At 44.0% G+C, this 17,965-nt stretch overlaps 2 protein-coding genes across 3 annotated transcripts in view; both read right to left on the reverse strand.

Moving 5' to 3' along the window:
- The window catches only part of hpgd (15-hydroxyprostaglandin dehydrogenase), a 32,593-nt gene extending 28,043 nt beyond the window's left edge, over window positions 1–4,550 (reverse strand). The window contains exons 1-2 of the mRNA XM_015015732.1: window positions 4,392–4,550; window positions 1,239–1,362 (exon numbers count right to left, since the gene is read on the reverse strand). Of these exons, the coding sequence (XP_014871218.1) occupies window positions 1,239–1,362; window positions 4,392–4,484 (217 nt within the window). The 5' untranslated portion in view covers window positions 4,485–4,550. The remainder of the gene's footprint in view (window positions 1–1,238; window positions 1,363–4,391) is intronic.
- Window positions 4,551–7,118: 2,568 nt separating this feature from the next.
- Window positions 7,119–17,965, reverse strand: part of glra3 (glycine receptor, alpha 3) — a 39,638-nt gene continuing 28,791 nt past the window's right edge. For both annotated transcript variants that reach the window (XM_015015730.1, XM_015015731.1), the window contains 6 exons: window positions 17,556–17,779; window positions 15,853–15,935; window positions 13,824–13,961; window positions 11,989–12,203; window positions 10,188–10,337; window positions 7,119–8,002 (listed from right to left, as the gene is read on the reverse strand). In XM_015015730.1, the coding sequence (XP_014871216.1) occupies window positions 7,709–8,002; window positions 10,188–10,337; window positions 11,989–12,203; window positions 13,824–13,961; window positions 15,853–15,935; window positions 17,556–17,779 (1,104 nt within the window). In that variant the 3' untranslated portion in view covers window positions 7,119–7,708. The remainder of the gene's footprint in view (window positions 8,003–10,187; window positions 10,338–11,988; window positions 12,204–13,823; window positions 13,962–15,852; window positions 15,936–17,555; window positions 17,780–17,965) is intronic.

Genomic DNA, 17,965 nt, shown 5'->3' on the forward strand with positions numbered 1-17,965 from the left:
CGGGGGGCAGGAGGGGGACGGGGGGCAGGAGGGGGGGCAGGAAGGCGTTTTGTTTGTTTTGTTTTTAGCGGCAGTGCGAGTTACAATCATAGCAGCAAACCAAACCGATCTGCTGCTGGATGAGGTACTGTTAGCTACATGATGCTAATGTGACGTTTAGCTTGCTAACAGGCTACTGATGTCATCCATGTTCTGGTTACACTGACTGGAGTAACTTTTTGTTTTCGTACGTTTTATGTTTAGGCTCCAGCAGCTGCAGCTGGATCTAAACTGGGTGAATTAAATGATGCTAAAAATCTTATCTGAAGATCTGATTATGATTTGTTTTTAGTTGTAAAATCTGATTTTCTGAGGTCAAAGGTCAGACCTGAAACTTCCAGGTTGAAAGCAGATTTGTCTCACTATTTGCAGAGAAGCCAGTGGATGTTGTCTCCTTCTCAGCCTTAATTAATGCATAATAAACAGTTATTAATGACTGATAAACTGTTTACAGATGAACTCGAGGTCGTCTGTAAAGCGGTTCTGCTTCCTGGACTGACCGGGCCTCCCCAGCACGCGCCGTGGATCCAGCCTGAGGAGCAGGTTTCAGGCTGAGCCGGCACAGAACGGATAACGACAGGATATTTGGGCTCCTCTGCAGCGAGGTGCTGATGATCTGCTGCTGTGTAAACAGCCCCGGGGGGGAAACCTGAGGTGGGAAAACCGGCAAGTAGCAACATCTGCAGCATTCCACTGTAAGACAGCAGGGAGGCAGCAGCCGGTTCCCACACGGGACCAAGACGGGTCCGATCTGCAGGAACCTCTGCAGACGGATCCAAACAGCGAATACGACTGTGATCAGGATGACGGTTATTTATCCTGTCATCAGCACGAGGGTTCAGCCTTCAGCCATACTTTCATTTATAAACATTATAGCTAAGCGCCAAGCTAACACGGATCACTCTGTGTACTCAGCTGGTTAACTAAATATTTAGTTTAACTAAATAATTATTTTATTTTTCATGTATGAATAACATGATGAAAATATGACTTAAAGATGAAACTCAATTTTTTCTCTGTAAATGTTTGGCTGAGTAGCGTTGCCATAGCGACGCCAACACCTCTGCACCACTGAAGCGTTTCAATTCAGCCAAATTTAGTCTTGAAAACCAGAAATGACTCAGTTAAGTTACCGCATCACTTCCTGTTTCATGAACAGGAAGTGCAGCTTCATCATTAGGCCTGCTCCTCTTCCTCACCTCTCAGAGCGTCGCCGTGGGTGACGTCACACTGGATGAACGTGCTCCTTCCTTCCCCGAACTCAGCGTCCAGCTGGTTCTGGCACTGCTCCCCCACTGTCTTGTTCAGGTCCACCACGGCCACCTGCAGGACCAGGATGCAAAAACCAGGTTCACATCACTGCAGGGGGCCCTGCTGCATTTCTCGGTACAGAGAAATGGAGCAAATGGTATTTCTAGTCGGCTTTTCTGTTTTTAAAAGGACTAGGGTTTAGTCTTGATGCAGACTTTGGGTCTTCACTGCTCTTTCAACGCGCGGCGGGGCGCAGTTTGTTTTACCTGATTCCTGACGTCATCTGATGACGGGCAGGTAAAGATGGAGGCAGGTGGAGAGCTCAGCACGGCAACCAGAAAACGGAGGAGGAGGATAAAGATGCAGGGATGGAAAAAGTTTTTCAAACAGGCGAGTTATGGAGAGGAGGCCTGTCGATATTCAGGTGAAATGACGAATCGCTGCTGTGGGCTGCATTTGTAATATAATAAATTACAGCAATAAAAATAAAGAAATGTGGGTGTGCTGTGGTGGCGCAGGGGTTCAGCACAACCCACATTAGAGGCCTTAGTCCTCAACGCAGCTGTCACAGGTTTGATTCCCGGCCTTGGCGACCTTCACTGCATGTCTTCTCTCATTACCCAGTTTCCTGTCAATTAACTATCAAATAAAGGCCACTAGAGCCAAAAAGTCTTAAAAAAACAAAAAACATGTTAGTGTCTTCACTGCAGCGCTGCTTGGATGATAATCAGTTGCAGCCATTATTTAAGAAGGAAATATTTTACAATGTTTTACATATGTTTACATTTCTCAAAATAGTTTCACTCAAAGAAAAAGTCAGAAGAGACACGAAGGCAGCAGGTCAACATCAGGAGGAAGTTTAGGAGCAGACTGGATCCTGCTGCTTCATTTTAAATCAGTGTTTAAGAAGTGCATCTATAATTTGCTTAAAGTTAAGAAATGATACTTTTTTTAATCAGACGACTTGGCAGAGAAGAACGCAGCCTTGACCCAGTTAGCAGGTACTGAAAACTTTAACCTGTCATTAGGTTTGACACCCCAGGTTAACGGTTAACCTGTCATTGTGAATGACAACCTGTGAATGACAGGTTAACTGGACCAACAGGCGAAAGCAAAGAGGAAAATGTAGCGATTTGTTAATGTTCCTGTCAGGTTCACACCAGATGAGAGACGATCAGCTGATCCTTCAGCAGCTTCCTGCTCTGCTCAGCTTCTTCTTATATATATATATATATATATATATATATATATATATATATATATATATATATATATATATAAAGGTGGTGGAGAATGACCGAGCTAAGATCCTGTGGGACTTCCAGATCCAGACAGACAAGATGGTCAAGGCGAACCAACCGGACATTGTGGTGGTGGATAAAGAACAGAGGAAAGCCGTTGTGGTGGATGTAGCAATACCAAGTGACCACAACATCAGGAAAAAGGAGCATGAGAAACTGGAGAAATACCAGGACCTCAGAGAGGAACTGGAGGAGGCCTGGAAGGTGAAGACCACAGTGGTGCCTGTGGTCATCGGGGCCCTTGAGGCAGTCAACCCCAAACTGGAGCAGTGGCTCAAACAGATCCCAGGAACAACATCAGACATCTCAAGCTCCCAGGCCTCTGGTAGAGGACCCGAGCTCAGAGGATGAAAGAGACCCCCCACGGAGGGTGAGAGGGGAATTTTTATATATATATATATATATATATATATATATATATATATATATATATATATATAACATCTAATATGTCAGAATATCTGATTTTGGATTTTCCCATAACAGAGGGAATATTCTCTCTCTTACATCAACACAGTCATCTTTAAATGCTTTACAATAATAATAATAATATTAATAATAATATCATTTTAGCTACATAAAGCACACAATCGTCTCACTTTGATCTAAGAGGAAGTGAGAGTTGGCTGAAGGAATAATATTAATGTTATTTTCACAAAATAATTTTCGGTTTTACTTGATTCATTTTTTTAATGTTTATTTTTATTTGAGTGAAAATATGCTGCTGTAGTGCTGTGCTACCTGAGAACATTTTGATGAACTTTACGCACCTCTGCTTACAGCAAGACATGAAATAAGTCTGAAATGAAAGTACTTTATTTTATAAATCCACTAATAAATCAGGTTTATGTCCCTGCACGTTGAAAAGCCTGGACCCGAATCAGTTGCTGCGTTTCCATTACAAATGTGCACAAATCTTTGTACATATGCTAGTAATGTCAAAAAAACAATTTTGTAATTATGGTGTTTCCTTTAAATATGAAATGAAATTAAAAATCATGGCAGCTATGGATGTAGGCATTTAGATGACACATGTTCACAATTCAGCCAATCAGAGGAGACGTTGGAGCGACAAGCCCCGCCTACGGCCATTTTACAGAAGAGTTATGTGTTCAACATGTTGGAATGACAGCAGTTTATGAGCTGCATGCTGTCGGAGTTCCAAAAAAACAAAACAAAAAACCGCCATCCTCCTACTACTTCCTGTTATCTTCTTCATGGTTTTCACCAGTAGCATCCGGTTGTTGATCAGTGATTTAAATGATGCGGAAAAAAGCGTTTTGCCAAATATATCCGTTTTGATTCCACCTCATCTTGGCGCAAAAACACAATTTTTTTTTAAATAAAAAAAAAATTCTTTATTTTTTTTAAATTGATGTTTCCTTTAAGCGATTTTTTTTAATTTGTGCAATTTTATGGTTAATGGAAACGCAGGTAATGACACGGAGCAGCGGACCCACGGAACCCGGTTTGAGACGGAGCGGATCGGAGCATCAGCAGAACAGGAAGCCGGTTCGGTTTTATCAGACCTGCGGTTTCACAAGTTCTGCTGCTGAGACGGTTCTGATACCGGTTCCCTGCATGTGTGAAGGAAACTTATCAGAAACATGCAAACTTCTCTAAAAGCAGAACTGCGCGTCAAGCCCCCGCGCATTAACAGAACCAGAACCAATTCGGCAGAAAGTGCGACCAGAAGTTTTAAAAGCAGGAAAAAGTTAGATGTGATCAGAAAGCAGCTGCAGAGGGAGCAGAACGTGAAAGGCTCCAGGGTCGGAGCCGAACCTCGGCGTAGAACCGAACCTTGGCCGAGCTCTTCAGCAGAGACTGAACCGCTGCCCTCCCGATGCCCTGAGCTCCTCCGGTCACCAGAGCCACCTTCCCGGCCAGAGACATGATCGACACCGGCGTCGCGCTGCCGTCCTCCCGCTGCGGGTCTGAGCGCACTCCGCGCTGCGCTCGCTGCTTTTCTCCTCCTCCTCCTCCTCCCTTCTTCATCTCCTCCTCCTCTTCTGTCTGTCTCCTTGTCAAATTAATGGTAGAAAAATGGCATTTTCACCATAATATCACATTCTTCATACAGCAAAAATAATCGCTAGATTAGCTAAAAGTAAAAGACTGTAAGTGTGAGCAGCTAACTCTGAATCGGACTCAAAACGAAACACCAACCATGGGGTGTCCAAAGTCCGGCCCGGGGCCATTTGTGGACCCTGGATTGATTTTGTGTGGCCCACAGAAACAGAAAACATGTTACAGACCAATTAAAGTGTTACAACAGAGATCAGAGCCCAGGTTTTTGTGCCATTTTGGGGGAACCACATCTATCTACCGGCTTTGATGCACTCAGATCTGCTTTTAATGACTTTATTAAACATATATACTTTTAAACAAAATGACCTAAATCTATGTTTTATTGCTCAAAATTAACATCTTTAAATTATTTTCAGTAGCGAAATGTAAACATTCACAAATGAGGATCTACGATCATTTACACTTCCCTTTCCAAAGAAAATGGACTATTTTACTCTTTTTATTAAAATACTGCAGCCTTTTTGAAGAAGGTTAAAAGTTTAGAGAAACCAATCAACCTGACAGTCATTGTTCCTGGACTGGGAGGAACCCAGAGAACCCACCATAGACCCAGGCCAGGAATTAAACCCAGAACCTTCTGGCTGCAAGGCAGCAGCACTACCCACTGCACCACTGTGCAGAGAAAAGTTCATATTAGGAAAAAAACCAAAGGGACTGCACTGTTACCAAAATATAAAAACTGGGGATTAAATAACATTTAATGTGATACATATAAAAAATTTTAATCAAAAGAGGGAAAAAAATCTCTATAATCATGTAATATGAGAAACGGGATTAAATAATTCAGAATACATTTAGGTACACACTATTCAGGAAAACAGGCTGATACAGTTTAAAAAATGTTTGTAGGTCATTTTCATAGATTATGCTGGATTTCTTCCCTCATATCAGGAAGAGCGGCGCCCCCTACAGACCACCAGCCACCTCTGTGTGCACAAACATGTGTGTGTGTGTGTGTGTCCCAGTCAGAGGAAGGTTAAGTAAACTGTGCAGGATAATAATTACAGGTTGAATCCAGCAGCTCCTCTTCCTCCTCAGCCTCACATTCCTCCCTCGCCGCTTCAGTCCCGTTGCTCAAGCTGCAGGCCTGAGCGCCGCTTCTCCACAGCTGCAGGTCTCTGCTTGCTCCTGACGTCGCATCGGCCTGGAGAAACAGAGGCGCTCCGTCAGGCTTCCTGCGAAGAATCCTGGAATTATCTCAGGATTTACGGGGAGAATAATTATTTACACCTCAAACAAACCTTCCTCTGTCTGCAGAGGCCAGCGATGCGCTCAGATGATCCGCATCCATCGGAGCGAGGCGGGCCTGGACCGCTGCAGGTCGGCTTCTTTTGTTTGGCACTGAATAAAAATTATGAAAAAAGGAATTTTTCTAATTTCAAGAAATATTCTTGTTCTATTTTGAAAATTTAAAGTAAAAACGATGATAATGTTATCTCTAATTAAAACACCCATACAATTCTTGGGTGAAGTTGTGGTCCCCCTCCACACCAGTTGGTGGCGGTAGTGTATCGATTCCCATGTTTGCCAACTGACAAACATTAAAGGAGAGACCAGCACAAATGAATCACTGAAACGACATCAGGCTGAATAATTTGTACCATTTCAGAAACCAGAGCAGCACAAGCGGCTCCATCTATTTGCTGGTGGCCTTTTGTTTCTTTGGGTTTCGCTCAGGTCAATCAGAGTAAATGCAAAAACACGCCACACTTTTCAGATTTTTATTTCTAAAAGCACAGGTTTGTGTGTAGCGGTCCAGTTCTGGCCTGGTTCTGGTCCGACCCGGTAAAAACACTACAATTTGTGGTTTTAAACAAGAACAAACCAGAAAAAGTCTAAAGGGGTGAAAAGTTTTACATCAGCAATTTGTTTACCAACACAGATTCGGATCAGAACCAGCGGTCTGCTCCTCCAGATGTTCTGAGCGTTCGGATCATCAGAACCAGAACCAGAAACCCGGAATGAAAACCCGCTGGTTCTGTTTGCCGTCCTGGTTCTGCTGACAGTTCTGCAACTAGAACCGGACATCTTCGTCCTCCTCTTCCTCCTCTGCAGCTCAGACAGAAAATAAACATTAAAATAAATTCAGCTTCAACTGCAGGAAAATCTCATCACTGTAAAAAATAATCCGACTTTAACTCACGGGAAAAAAAAAATCACAAACAGGAAATATTTTATTTTATTTTATTTTACAAAGTCAGAATGAAGAGAAGTTTGGATCATTTTTCCTTTAAGTAATTTAAAAATTTTTTTTTTTTTTTACAATTTTACTGCCTGAATTTTTTTCTCTTTTATTTCAAACGGACAAAAATAAACATGAAATAAATAAAGTGCGTTGAAACAACTGTTGTGAATTGTTACTATATAAACAAACTGAATCCAATTGAATTGAATAAATTAATATAAAGAGAATAAATGTTTTTGTATTTTCAGTTATTTTTAAGTTAAAAAGTCAAAAATAATTAAAACTTTAATAACAGAAAATTTTTCCATCATTTGCAAAACAATAAAATAAATGAAGGTTTAAGACGGCAGTGAAAACCCGATGAGGACCAGGTTCTGGTTCTGGTTCTGGAGTGAGCGCCTCCTTCAGGCTCAGCTTTGACACAAAGGAGGAGAAACAAAGATGGCGACACAGAGAGAAACGTGCAAAAGTTTTGGGACAGAACTGAACCGGTGACGACAGAGGAGGAAGAATCCGGACCAGAACCCGTGAAGCGGTCCTGGAGGTTCTGGAGGTCCATCACAGATTTGGACAGGACCGGGGAGACGCTGCATCCGTCCCGGACTCCATCTTGGCTCGTCTTCAAAACTTCCTGTGGATCATCAGCGTCACTTCCTGAGTTTGGACGTTAAGTCAGACGATTAAAAACGTTAAAATAAATGAACAGAAGGACACGGCGTCCTCTGAAGACACGGCGTCCTCTGAAGACCACGCGTCCTCTGAGGACACGCTGTCTTCTGAGGACACGGCGTCCTCTGAGGACACGCCGTCCTCTGAAGACACGGCGTCCTCTGAGGACTCGTCCTCAGGGCTTGTGGACGTCTTCGTGTCTCAGGATCTTGTAGAGGACCCAGTAGAAGATGTTGAAGAAGAGGAAGGCCAGAGGGAACCCGGCTCTCGACACCGTGTCGATCTTCTTGGCCCGGTCGATGAACAGCTTCCTCATCTCCTCCGTGCTCCTTCCTCCTCCAGGTGCATTCTGGGAGATGCTGACAGCTCCCACGGCGTTGTTGGCGTTGACCTTGGTGTCCTTGGTGCTGCTGGGAGTGGAGGTCACCGCGGCCGTGGACACCGGCCGGCTCTCCTGGATCTCCACTTCCTGTGGGAAATACCAAGACAACAAGGTCAAAGGTTACACCAGTCAAGAGACAAACACTTTGTTTAAAGTCGTATCGACCCTCTGTCCACAACGCTCCTCAGGAAGTGGCTTTAGCTCCAGTAAAAACAGACAGTAATAAAATCGGGATAGCATCTGCACCGCGGTCTGATGGAGGTCAAACTGACCCATTTTCCTCACTTTCTTCTTCTACTACTCTCCAGTGTACATGACTTGTTGCTACTTCGATGAACATTTTGTCCTTTTTTAGGGTTCTTCCTGTTATAGGGGAGTTTTTCCTCTCCACTGTCGCCCCCTGCTGGTCATCAGGAGTAAATGCTGCAAGGCAACGACTCGACACTGCTGGGTTTCCTCAGGTAGAAACTTTTTAAACCAGTTAACAGAAATAAACGGAACTGAAGGAAACCCAGAATGTTTGAGCAGTAGAGAGGTATGTAAACTTCTGATTTTAATTTGTTTCGTTCATATTCCTCAGCAAACTAATTAGATTAATCCTGACTGACCTGAAAAAAGAGACATCTTGATATAAAAAGTGGAATATCTTCTGACTTTCTAAAGTCCGAAATCTGAGATGTGGAAGAACCGGTTCTTTTCCTGGATCAGAACTTCCCCTGGGTCCAGACTCGTTCTGATCCAGGTTTTAGATGAAATGTCGGATTTTATCATCTCAGGAAACTTCTGGGAGGGTCAGTTAGTTTTATCACTTTATAATTTCAGAAATTATTTTACTTTTAATATCTTAAATTTATGGCTTTAATAATAGAAAATGCTAATTATTTTCTCACATAAGTTTTTTCTTTTCTAAAATTAATTTCTGATCTTATGGCAGAAACGTCTTCCTCCTCTGGCCACCAGGGGGCAGACTGTAGAGGAAGCTGGTCTGAACTTTAACCCCATTTGTTCTCATGAACAATAATGCAGTGGCATCGGTTCCCAGAGACTCTCGGGTTTTAAAGCCATGGGGTCAGAGGTCAAACAGATCCTTGGCTCTCTGTTGGTTCAGGAAACTCAGGAAGTCCAAAGGGAGGCGCGTACGGCGGCCCGGTTGGGTCATGATGGCGACACATGCAGAGCGGCTTCGCCCCGAGGCCGCTGTTCATCCGGCTCTTTGATCCGTACGGCGGCGCCGGGACGGGGCCAGCGCTTCCGGGTCGACGGCGCCGTTCTACCGACCCACAGCGTGATGAGGACAGAACCACGAAGGAGAAGACACGGACCGGACCGGACCGGATCGGACCGGATCGAGCCAGCATTCAGTCAGCTCTGGGCAGTCAGCCAATCACTGACGGAGTCTCTCAGGGTCCGATTCAAGGCCAGGGACAGAAACAAGTCGTTCCTTTGACTAGGCCACACAGTTTGACCTGGACCTTCACAGACAGGAAGAGAACCCGAATGGACTGGAAGGCAGAACCAGAACCAAACATCTGAGTGCTGACCCGTTTATGTTCTGCACTAAAAACTAAGAGACCGGCTCAGTGGACGCTGGTCCGACCCGGATTGCTGAACGGGTCGATGGAGACTCAGACTACAGGAATAAAGTCAAAATATTAGAATAATATTAATATTTTATTTACACAAAAATAATGACACTGAGGAATGATGAGTGGAGTTCTGCTTCTGGATCCGTTTTATAAATACGGAAAAGTTTCAGGTCTTATCTGATCAGCAGAACTTTGAAACGATTCTGCAAACAACTGATTTGATTCAGAGGACAGAATCGGCCGCACTGAGCTGCAGGTCAGAGTAACTCTTTAAAATACTTTTTCTTGAAATTTTGCAGGTTTTTTCCAATATTCAGACTAATATTCATCGTAATAATAATATTTTTGGCCCTAATGCTGCGTGCCGTTATGAGGCGGGCGCCGGTCCGTTTCCTCCATGGTTCTGGTTCCAGTTCTCCATGTTGTTTACATCAGGAATCATAAACAGAGGAACCAGAGAATAAAAATGTGTCTGGTTTTTATTCCTCTGGTTCTGCAGAGGAGAGTCGACTGAACGCGGGTCGGTCCGATCCAAACATGCTTTGCCGCCGCGCTCATCCTGCCAGGATGAACGATACAGCTGGGGGTGATCACTACTCACACACACAAACGGCTGACAGCAACGGCACAGCGGCAGCGTTTGGCCAGCAGGGGGCAGCGTTCCCTCTCAGCGCTTGGTTTCCCACCTTGGTCTTGCTCTTGTGTTGGCGCCGGAAGCGCAGCAGCTCCTTGTGTTGCCTCGACACGAAGTTTACGGCGGCGTATTCCAGCAGCGCAGAGAAGACGAAGAGGAGACACACGGCCATCCAGATGTCAATGGCCTTTACGTAGGACACCTGGAGACACACCAACACACACAGTTAGACACCAACACACACAGACACACCAACACACAGTTAGACACCAACACACACAGTTAGACACCAACACACACAGTTAGACACCAACACACACTTCCCTCTTGTATTAAATTAACTACATTTTTATAAGATGGTGACCTGTTTACCCTTGTCAGTGTAGTTTAAGGTTTATTTTTCTTTAAATTAAAAAGACAAAGCTTGTTTTTAAAATAATTTTTATTGTATTACTCAAATTTATAAGAAAAAACAAAGATGTAGCTTCTTTTTAATATTTATTGTAATTATATCAGTTACATTTTCCTAGAATTATCTTTTAAAAATGAAAGCAGCTTCTTTTTCTAAATTAGTATAATTATATATTTTTTCTTGTTTTATTATCTTTTTGTTATAAAAAGAGAAAAAGCTGCAGCTTCGCTCCTGCAGCGATGGATTCAGTTCATCCTGGAGTGCAAAGTGCTGCTCAGCGGCGGGAACATGAGAAACCTCCTAACCGCTCTGAGGCCGCCGGCAGCAGCAGCGGAGTTACGCAACAGAAACAGAACAGACTGCCGCTCACGCTCCAGCAGGGCAGGAAGAGAGGAGCCAACGCTTCCTGGACGGTTCTGGAGGTCCGGCCCGGTGGACCGTCAGAAGCAGAGGAGTCAGAACTTTCTGCTCCTTCAGGTTCAGACTCTGATGACTCCACACCGCCATCTAGTGGCCAGGCAGCGGCTGTGCAGGAAGCAGGAAGCTAACGGTTCTGGTTCCTGTTGGACCAGCAGTTTGGATGAATAAATCCTGGCTCAGATATTTACATACACCTGGGTTTAAAAGACGAACACCTACAGCATTGTTCTGTTGAAGTTTTGATCACCCTGGCAGAACCGGCGGGTTTCTGGACCAGATCAGCTTCATCAGAACCGGGAAGGACTCCAGTTTGGACCCAAGCAGAAGAGTCCAAATGATAAAGATAAAACGATTTCTGATTCAGCCAGCACCAGTTTATACCGAGGTCTGCAAAACCCAGCTTTTATTTTGATAGTCCGCATTCGCTCAATGGCCAGCAAATTCACTTATAAGCAAAATATTTGGTTAGAAAGCTAAAAATAAATGTAGTTAAGAAGCTAAATATGTAGGTCTGAGCTAAATGTTTTGTTTGGAAAGTAAATAATTAATTTGTTAACTAACTATTTAGTTTGCTACTTACCTAACAAATTTTAAATATCTCCCATTTTGCTTGGAGTCGTTCAAGCATTTGGACTCCAAAATGGAGTCCTCTGCTGTGGACCTGTTGTGTTTGGGTCCAAAACGGAGGACTCCATATTGGACCCAAGCAGCAGAAATTATTACAGTCATGACATTAAAATATTTCTCTGGATTTTTCCTTCAGTTTTAAATCAGTTAAACAGTTTCAAGGTTATTTAAATAAAAACTTCATGTTTAGCTCTAGAATTAATTAATATTAATATAAAAATGAATATTAATAATCCAGGGCCCAAAACAGCAGCTCAGTCTGCTTATTCCTGGGGCTGGCTCGGTAGCGGGTCGGTGTGGCAGTTCTGGATCCATGGACGGGGGTCGGCCCAAAGATCCGACACATCCAGACATTCAGGTAGAACATCAGAACCTGAGTAGAACTGGTACCGACCTTGGGCAGCGAGGTTCTGGAGCCGGAGCTCTGCGTCGTCATGGTGAGCACGGTGGTGATGCCGAGCGCTACGCGGGCCGGCGCGGCGTCCATGTTGATCCAGAAGGAGACCCAGGACAGGATGACGATGAGAAGGGACGGGATGTACATCTGGATCAGGTAGTAACCCATCTGCCGCTCCAGGTGGAACCGGACCTCAATGCAGGTGAACTTACCTGCAATGCAGCCAGCGGTTACCATGGTTACACTCCAGATTAAAGCATTAATATTGGGTTAGAAATGCTTCAGTAAGAGGTTCTGGAGGCAAACAGAACTATATGTCGCTCGGGTAATGTTTTGTTTTTATCATTGTTTCTTTTCCTCTGAATATTTTCAATGTTTTAGCTGAACAGTTAGCCACTGTAGCAACATCTGCCCCTGCGGTCGAGTCAGAACCGTTCCGGTTCATGTTTGATTCACTCTTAGGTTGAGCAGCTATTAAAGTTTGGCTTCCTTGTTTATTCATTCAGTTCAGTTAAATATTTAATTTGTGAATTAAATATTTAGTTTAAAAAGATGACATCCACAAATGAATGAGTGATATGGTGGAAATATGACTTTAACACCTATTTTTTTCTCTTATAAGAGGCTAAATAAATCAAATTATTGCTGTTAATGTTTTACTGTGTAACTTTACAAACAGTTCCCCACCGGTCCGGTGAGATTCTGAGAATCTGTTAACTTTGTGAGCGTGTAGCTGCGGATCTGGAACAAATGGGATGAAACCGTTTGTGACAGAACCAGAACCGCCTGCTGCTTTCTGCCTGAACTGGGCTGATGGTTCTGCTGGACCTCCTCCCACTGCCGGCTCGCTAACCACAGAACCAAACCGCCGCTGACACCGTGTGGGGCCGGAGGTCACAGACACCTCGTCCATGCCGGCCCTATCCCTGAGTTCTGATCGGATCTGATAAAATCATCATCCAGGGCGTCAGGAAACCGCTTCTCCTCACAGCCGGCGGCACCAACGGAACGGATAGAACCTGGCAGCTGGCTGGTTCTGACACCGGTGGCCCGGCGGTGTGTGTGGCTTTGCATTTGATACACTGTAAGGACCATCTTACTAACACATGCCATACTGTTTTTGGGTTGTCCAAAATGCGGCCTGAGGGCCATTTGCAGCCGCTGGAACAATTCTGCGTGGCCCGCATCACAATTCTAGAACTGCTTAAATTCATATTGCCAGATGGTTTAATGCAGATAAACTTTTAAAAACGATGTTGGAGGAGACATTTTCACTGATGCCAGGCCTTTGTCAGTGACAATTGAACATCTTACAAGGGAAAATATGTTTAACAACACAAAGTATTCATCCAGGTTTCTGCTTTGAATTTTACTTACTTTAATAGTAAAAGAGACTAGAAAACATCCAGTGGCTTTTACTCAAATTCAGGCCTAAATATGGCTATTTTATTCGCTTGGTAAAGTCAAGCAAAAGTAGGGCATAGCCTGTTCATGTTACTAAAAATACACAATAAAAATGAGCAACCTGAAAAATTAGGAAATGGTTTGTTGTTATTGTTTTAAATCTGGCAAACCTGTGAGATGCTTTTTATGTTTTTAATCTACAATGATTTACAGAACTTTTGTCTTCAGAAATTTCATTAAGATGTTGAACTTGGCAAAAAGTTGGGACACCATGAGGTTGGGAGTTATGTGTAAATTAAATCTAGGCTAAGTTTAGGTTGTAGGAATAAATGGAAGGCAAGTGAAATGGAGGTCCCCATAAGTGATGATGAAACCAATTGTCCCAAGTCTTACTGTAAACCAGTGTATGTATGTGTGTGTGTGTGTACCGGTGTTGTAGTGCTTGGTGCAGTATCTGAGGTCCGACTCGTCCTTCAGAATGAACTGCGGCAGCGTGAGGCCTTCCGCCACCTGGACCGGCCCATTTTCCTGCCATTCGAAGATCAGGTCGTTCATGGTGTAGCCGACTGGAAAAGGCAGAAGAAGCGGGTCAAACAATCTCAAAAGTGAGACCCTCTGAAAGCAAAAACTACGCCAATGGACAAATTTTGAAAAACTCAACAAAAGTGGGCGGAGTCAAGAAATGAGGGACGTGGCTAAATGTGGAGATGAGGTCAAGAAGGGCTGTGGGAAACCTAGCAATGTTGTTGATAATTTAGCAACTCTTTGTTCAAAAAAGCAACAAATGTAGCAACTTTCAAAAAAGAAACACTGTTACCAAACTTAGCCATGTTTTTCTAGCCCAGCTCCAGACTCGCCACCAGGGGGCGTGTCTAAGTGAGATGGTTTTATACCAGAACATGGTTCTGAGTGATGTAGACACCAAACTGAACTGTTGGAACAATAGGACAATTTAACTGTAGTACCAACATTTGCCACAGAGGGCAGCACTGAGACGAAAATGTCACACTTTGCAGAGAAACAAAGATAAAACCCTTAAGGACCAACTTGGACATTTTATCTGCAGAAAACCAGTTGGTTGGTGGTTTAGTCCCACTTTAAAACCTCCAGGACGATTCCGTCCTCCATGTTTGTAGTTTTTTGTTTCTCATGAGAAAGTGAGAACGAAGCTCAACCTGAAATGAGACTTCCTGTTGCTCTGATTCTGATGGACCTGCTGTGGTTCTGCTGACCCGACCCAGAGTTCTGTTGGACCTGCTGCGCGGGCTTCCAGGAGCCGGGTGGTGGTTCTGGTTCTGCTCCAGAGCCATGCATTATGGATGCACTTGGTTCTGGTTCTGAAGGTTGATCCAAAAGGGAACAGGAAGTTTGTGCAGAGATGAAAGCGAACAGCAGGAAGCGCCTGCAGCTCCTTAAAGCGGCGGCGTTCTTCACTTCACATGATCTTAAAACCCAAATGCCTGAGGAGGAAACCGGGTCAGGTTCCACCAACCACCAGGTTTAAAAATTTACCTGATTTTCATTAGAATAATGTGTGATGTCAGCACCATCATCATCATGAGCACCTGATGAAAAGCGCTAGGACCTGCTGGTTCTGGTTTGACCCAGCAAAGTGACGCGTTTCCAGACTGAACTACAGCAGACAGCTGAGTCTGACTGGGATTAAAATGGATTATTTTAATAAAAACAAACGTTTCTAAATAAGAGCAGAAGTTAACGAGGCATCCAACATCCAACACGGCCCTGTTCTGCTTCCACAACGGTTCCAGACGTTCCTCTGATCCTGTTGGACTGATGAAGCTTCAGTTCTGTTATGAATAAACTGAATTTATTTATTCTTGCAGTTCTGACTGTGGCACCAACAGGACGGGTTCTGCTCATTCATGCTGAAACGGATTTATTGAGTGAAGTGAGACTCGGGGGTTGCCGGTTCGAACCTGCTGTCTGTGGCTGATCAGCGAGGCTTTGGAGTCCTCTGGGCTTGAAAAATCTCTAGAAAGTTCAATCTTCAGTTGTTTTCTTCCTTTTGCTCCATGTTACAAAGCAAAACGAAGACAACAATTTCCCAACCCATGCAAACCAAAAGAATATTAATTCCCAGCTTTTTTCATGTTTTTTCCAAACTCTTCCAAGTGTTTTTTCAGAAATTTCAAGGTTTCATAATTTCATAATTTTTTTCCCAGACTCTTCCAGGTTTTTCCAACTTTCTACAGGTTTTTCCAGACACTTCCAGGTTTCTGCAGACTCTTCCAGGTTTTTCCAAATTTCTCCAGGTTTTTCCAAACTCTTCCAGGTTTTTCCAGGCTTGCTCCAGCTGTCGCTCAGACTTGCCACCTGCAGCCTCAGGGAGGTCAGTAGCATTTCCACGTTCAGAACCAGAACTTAATGTAGCGAATGACGAAACGCAGTGGCGGTGCAGCACGCTCCTGACCACAGAGGCGGTTTCATGGGACTCACAGCTCTCCAGCTGCATGATGCAGGTCTGGACGTCCATGGGGAAGTTCTTCAGGTCCATGGGACACGACAGTGTCAATGTCAGTCTGCAGGACAAGAAGGAGATAACGGGTTAAGTTAGGCTCCATGTTGGAGAACAGAAGAGATGAAACCGATTCATCTGGACTGAGGATCAACGTTTGGAAGATACATTTTCTAAATCTGATTACATTTTTCTCTCTGCTCTGAGTCAAACCAACCTGTTCCCCTCCTGGCCTGTGGGGGCGCTGCACCAAGAACCACTGAAGGAAATGACACAAAAACCTCTGAAGACACTGAGAGCAACTTCCTTCTTCACCAGATGGAAACAAGATGGAGGCGTCAGGTTTTAGCGGTTGGAGGATTTCTCTTTAGGCTAAAGACCAGGAGCCATTTCTGCTGCTAGCGCTGGGCTAGCACGTTAGCTATGGTTGTATTTACCCAGAATGCCCTGCACTGTAGTCCACTTTCTGCTTTTTTAGAGGTCTCCGGTTCGCTTGGCGTTCACATTCAAACTGAACCCAGACCGAGGTCTGGAGGACCAGAGGTCAAAGGTCAATTAGCATTCACATTTTACCAACTGAACTGGACTTTGACTAGACAGACGGACTGGAGTTGGATTAAAGCGGGCTGAACAGAACCGGTGGGAATGGCGGAGCATAAAGTCAGGCGCAAGTAAAAAAAAAAAAGTTTTTTTCACCTTTAAGAAAATGTTTTTGCTCATGAGAGGAAAGGAAAAAAAAACAATGTGTAAAATTTGTCAGGAATAAAATACATTTTATTACATATGTTTAATAAAATTCAATAAAATAAAATAGAAGTACAATAAAATATGTTTTAATTGTATTTAGAAAAACAAAAGAGTTTCCGTAGAGTAGATCATCACTCCTAAACAGAAATTCCTTTTAGAGCAGTTAGTTGTTTCCCAGAGTATTTAAATGTTTGATCTCATGTATGTGCCGTGTCCCCACAGCCCAGGGCGGTTAACGTGTCGCATGTTATCCCGGCCCGTTCGGGTCGCTGTGCTCTGTTTGGGTAATCATGCAAGTTGATGCGGCGTTGCAGCCTCACAGCGCAGCTAAAGAATATTCCCCCACAGATTCATCGTCACAGCATAACACAGCCACGTAGTGCCACCTGGTCACCATGGAAACGCTCACTTCCTGCAGGAGTAAGGAACGCTGTGCCAGAGGCGGCCCAATCCTTCCTGGGGTCCTAAGCAGATTTTCATTTAGGCCCCCAACCCGTTAGCACCAGACACTTGATAATTCCTGCTGTTAGCATTAGCATCATTTATGATTAGCTTATATCATCCCAGTGTTATGATGGCTGCTACATTTAACTTTATATGAGAAACAACCCAAAGAAAATTATTTGGATTTTGAAATGCAGATCGGTATTTAAATGAGTTATATTATCTTAACTATTTGAAAGTAACATCAGCTAATAAACAATAAATTTACAGTAAACAATATAAAAAGTATTTTATATACTTTTTGGAAAGTGTTTTTCCATGGTAATAGCATTTACTTTGCCTTTTTCAGTGTTATTTTAACTACATGTATATAATTATCTTGCTAGCTTGGTGCTTTTGGGGGCCCCCTAGTGGTGTGGAGGCCCTCAGTCATGTGCCTTGGGCCGGCCCTGCTCTAATCTAATCTACTGTAATCTGAGAGATTTGGACCCACCGTATGGAGTAGAGCACGTTGCCGTTCTTGAAGATGCGCAGCAGCTTGTTGTCGGTGGTGACCTCGTGGAAGTGCGCTCCCTTCTCGTTGGCGAAGAACAGGTCCGGTTTCCAGATGGAGTCCAGCATGGACGGGTCCAGGTCCAGAGAGTCGTCAGGGTACTCGGCGTACGCCAGCCGCGGGTCGTTCCACTGCTGCCGCAGGAAGATGTTCACCCGGTAGTCCTAGAGGGAGACAACCGGGTCAACAGAACCAGAACCTCCACTCTGACCTCAGAGGAACATTTTGGGCGTAGAACCTGGCAGCAGACATGGCGAGTGGATCCCAGATTTTCTCCATCAGCTGTAATAGACCCTTTTCACATGACGTCAGACAATGGCCGCCATAACTCAAAACTGGGTTTCTTTACT

Source organism: Poecilia latipinna, unplaced genomic scaffold, assembly GCF_001443285.1.
Source record: "Poecilia latipinna isolate Pla-1442-1.1 unplaced genomic scaffold, P_latipinna-1.0 Scaffold1945, whole genome shotgun sequence".
Classification (NCBI taxonomy): Eukaryota; Metazoa; Chordata; class Actinopteri; order Cyprinodontiformes; family Poeciliidae; genus Poecilia; species Poecilia latipinna.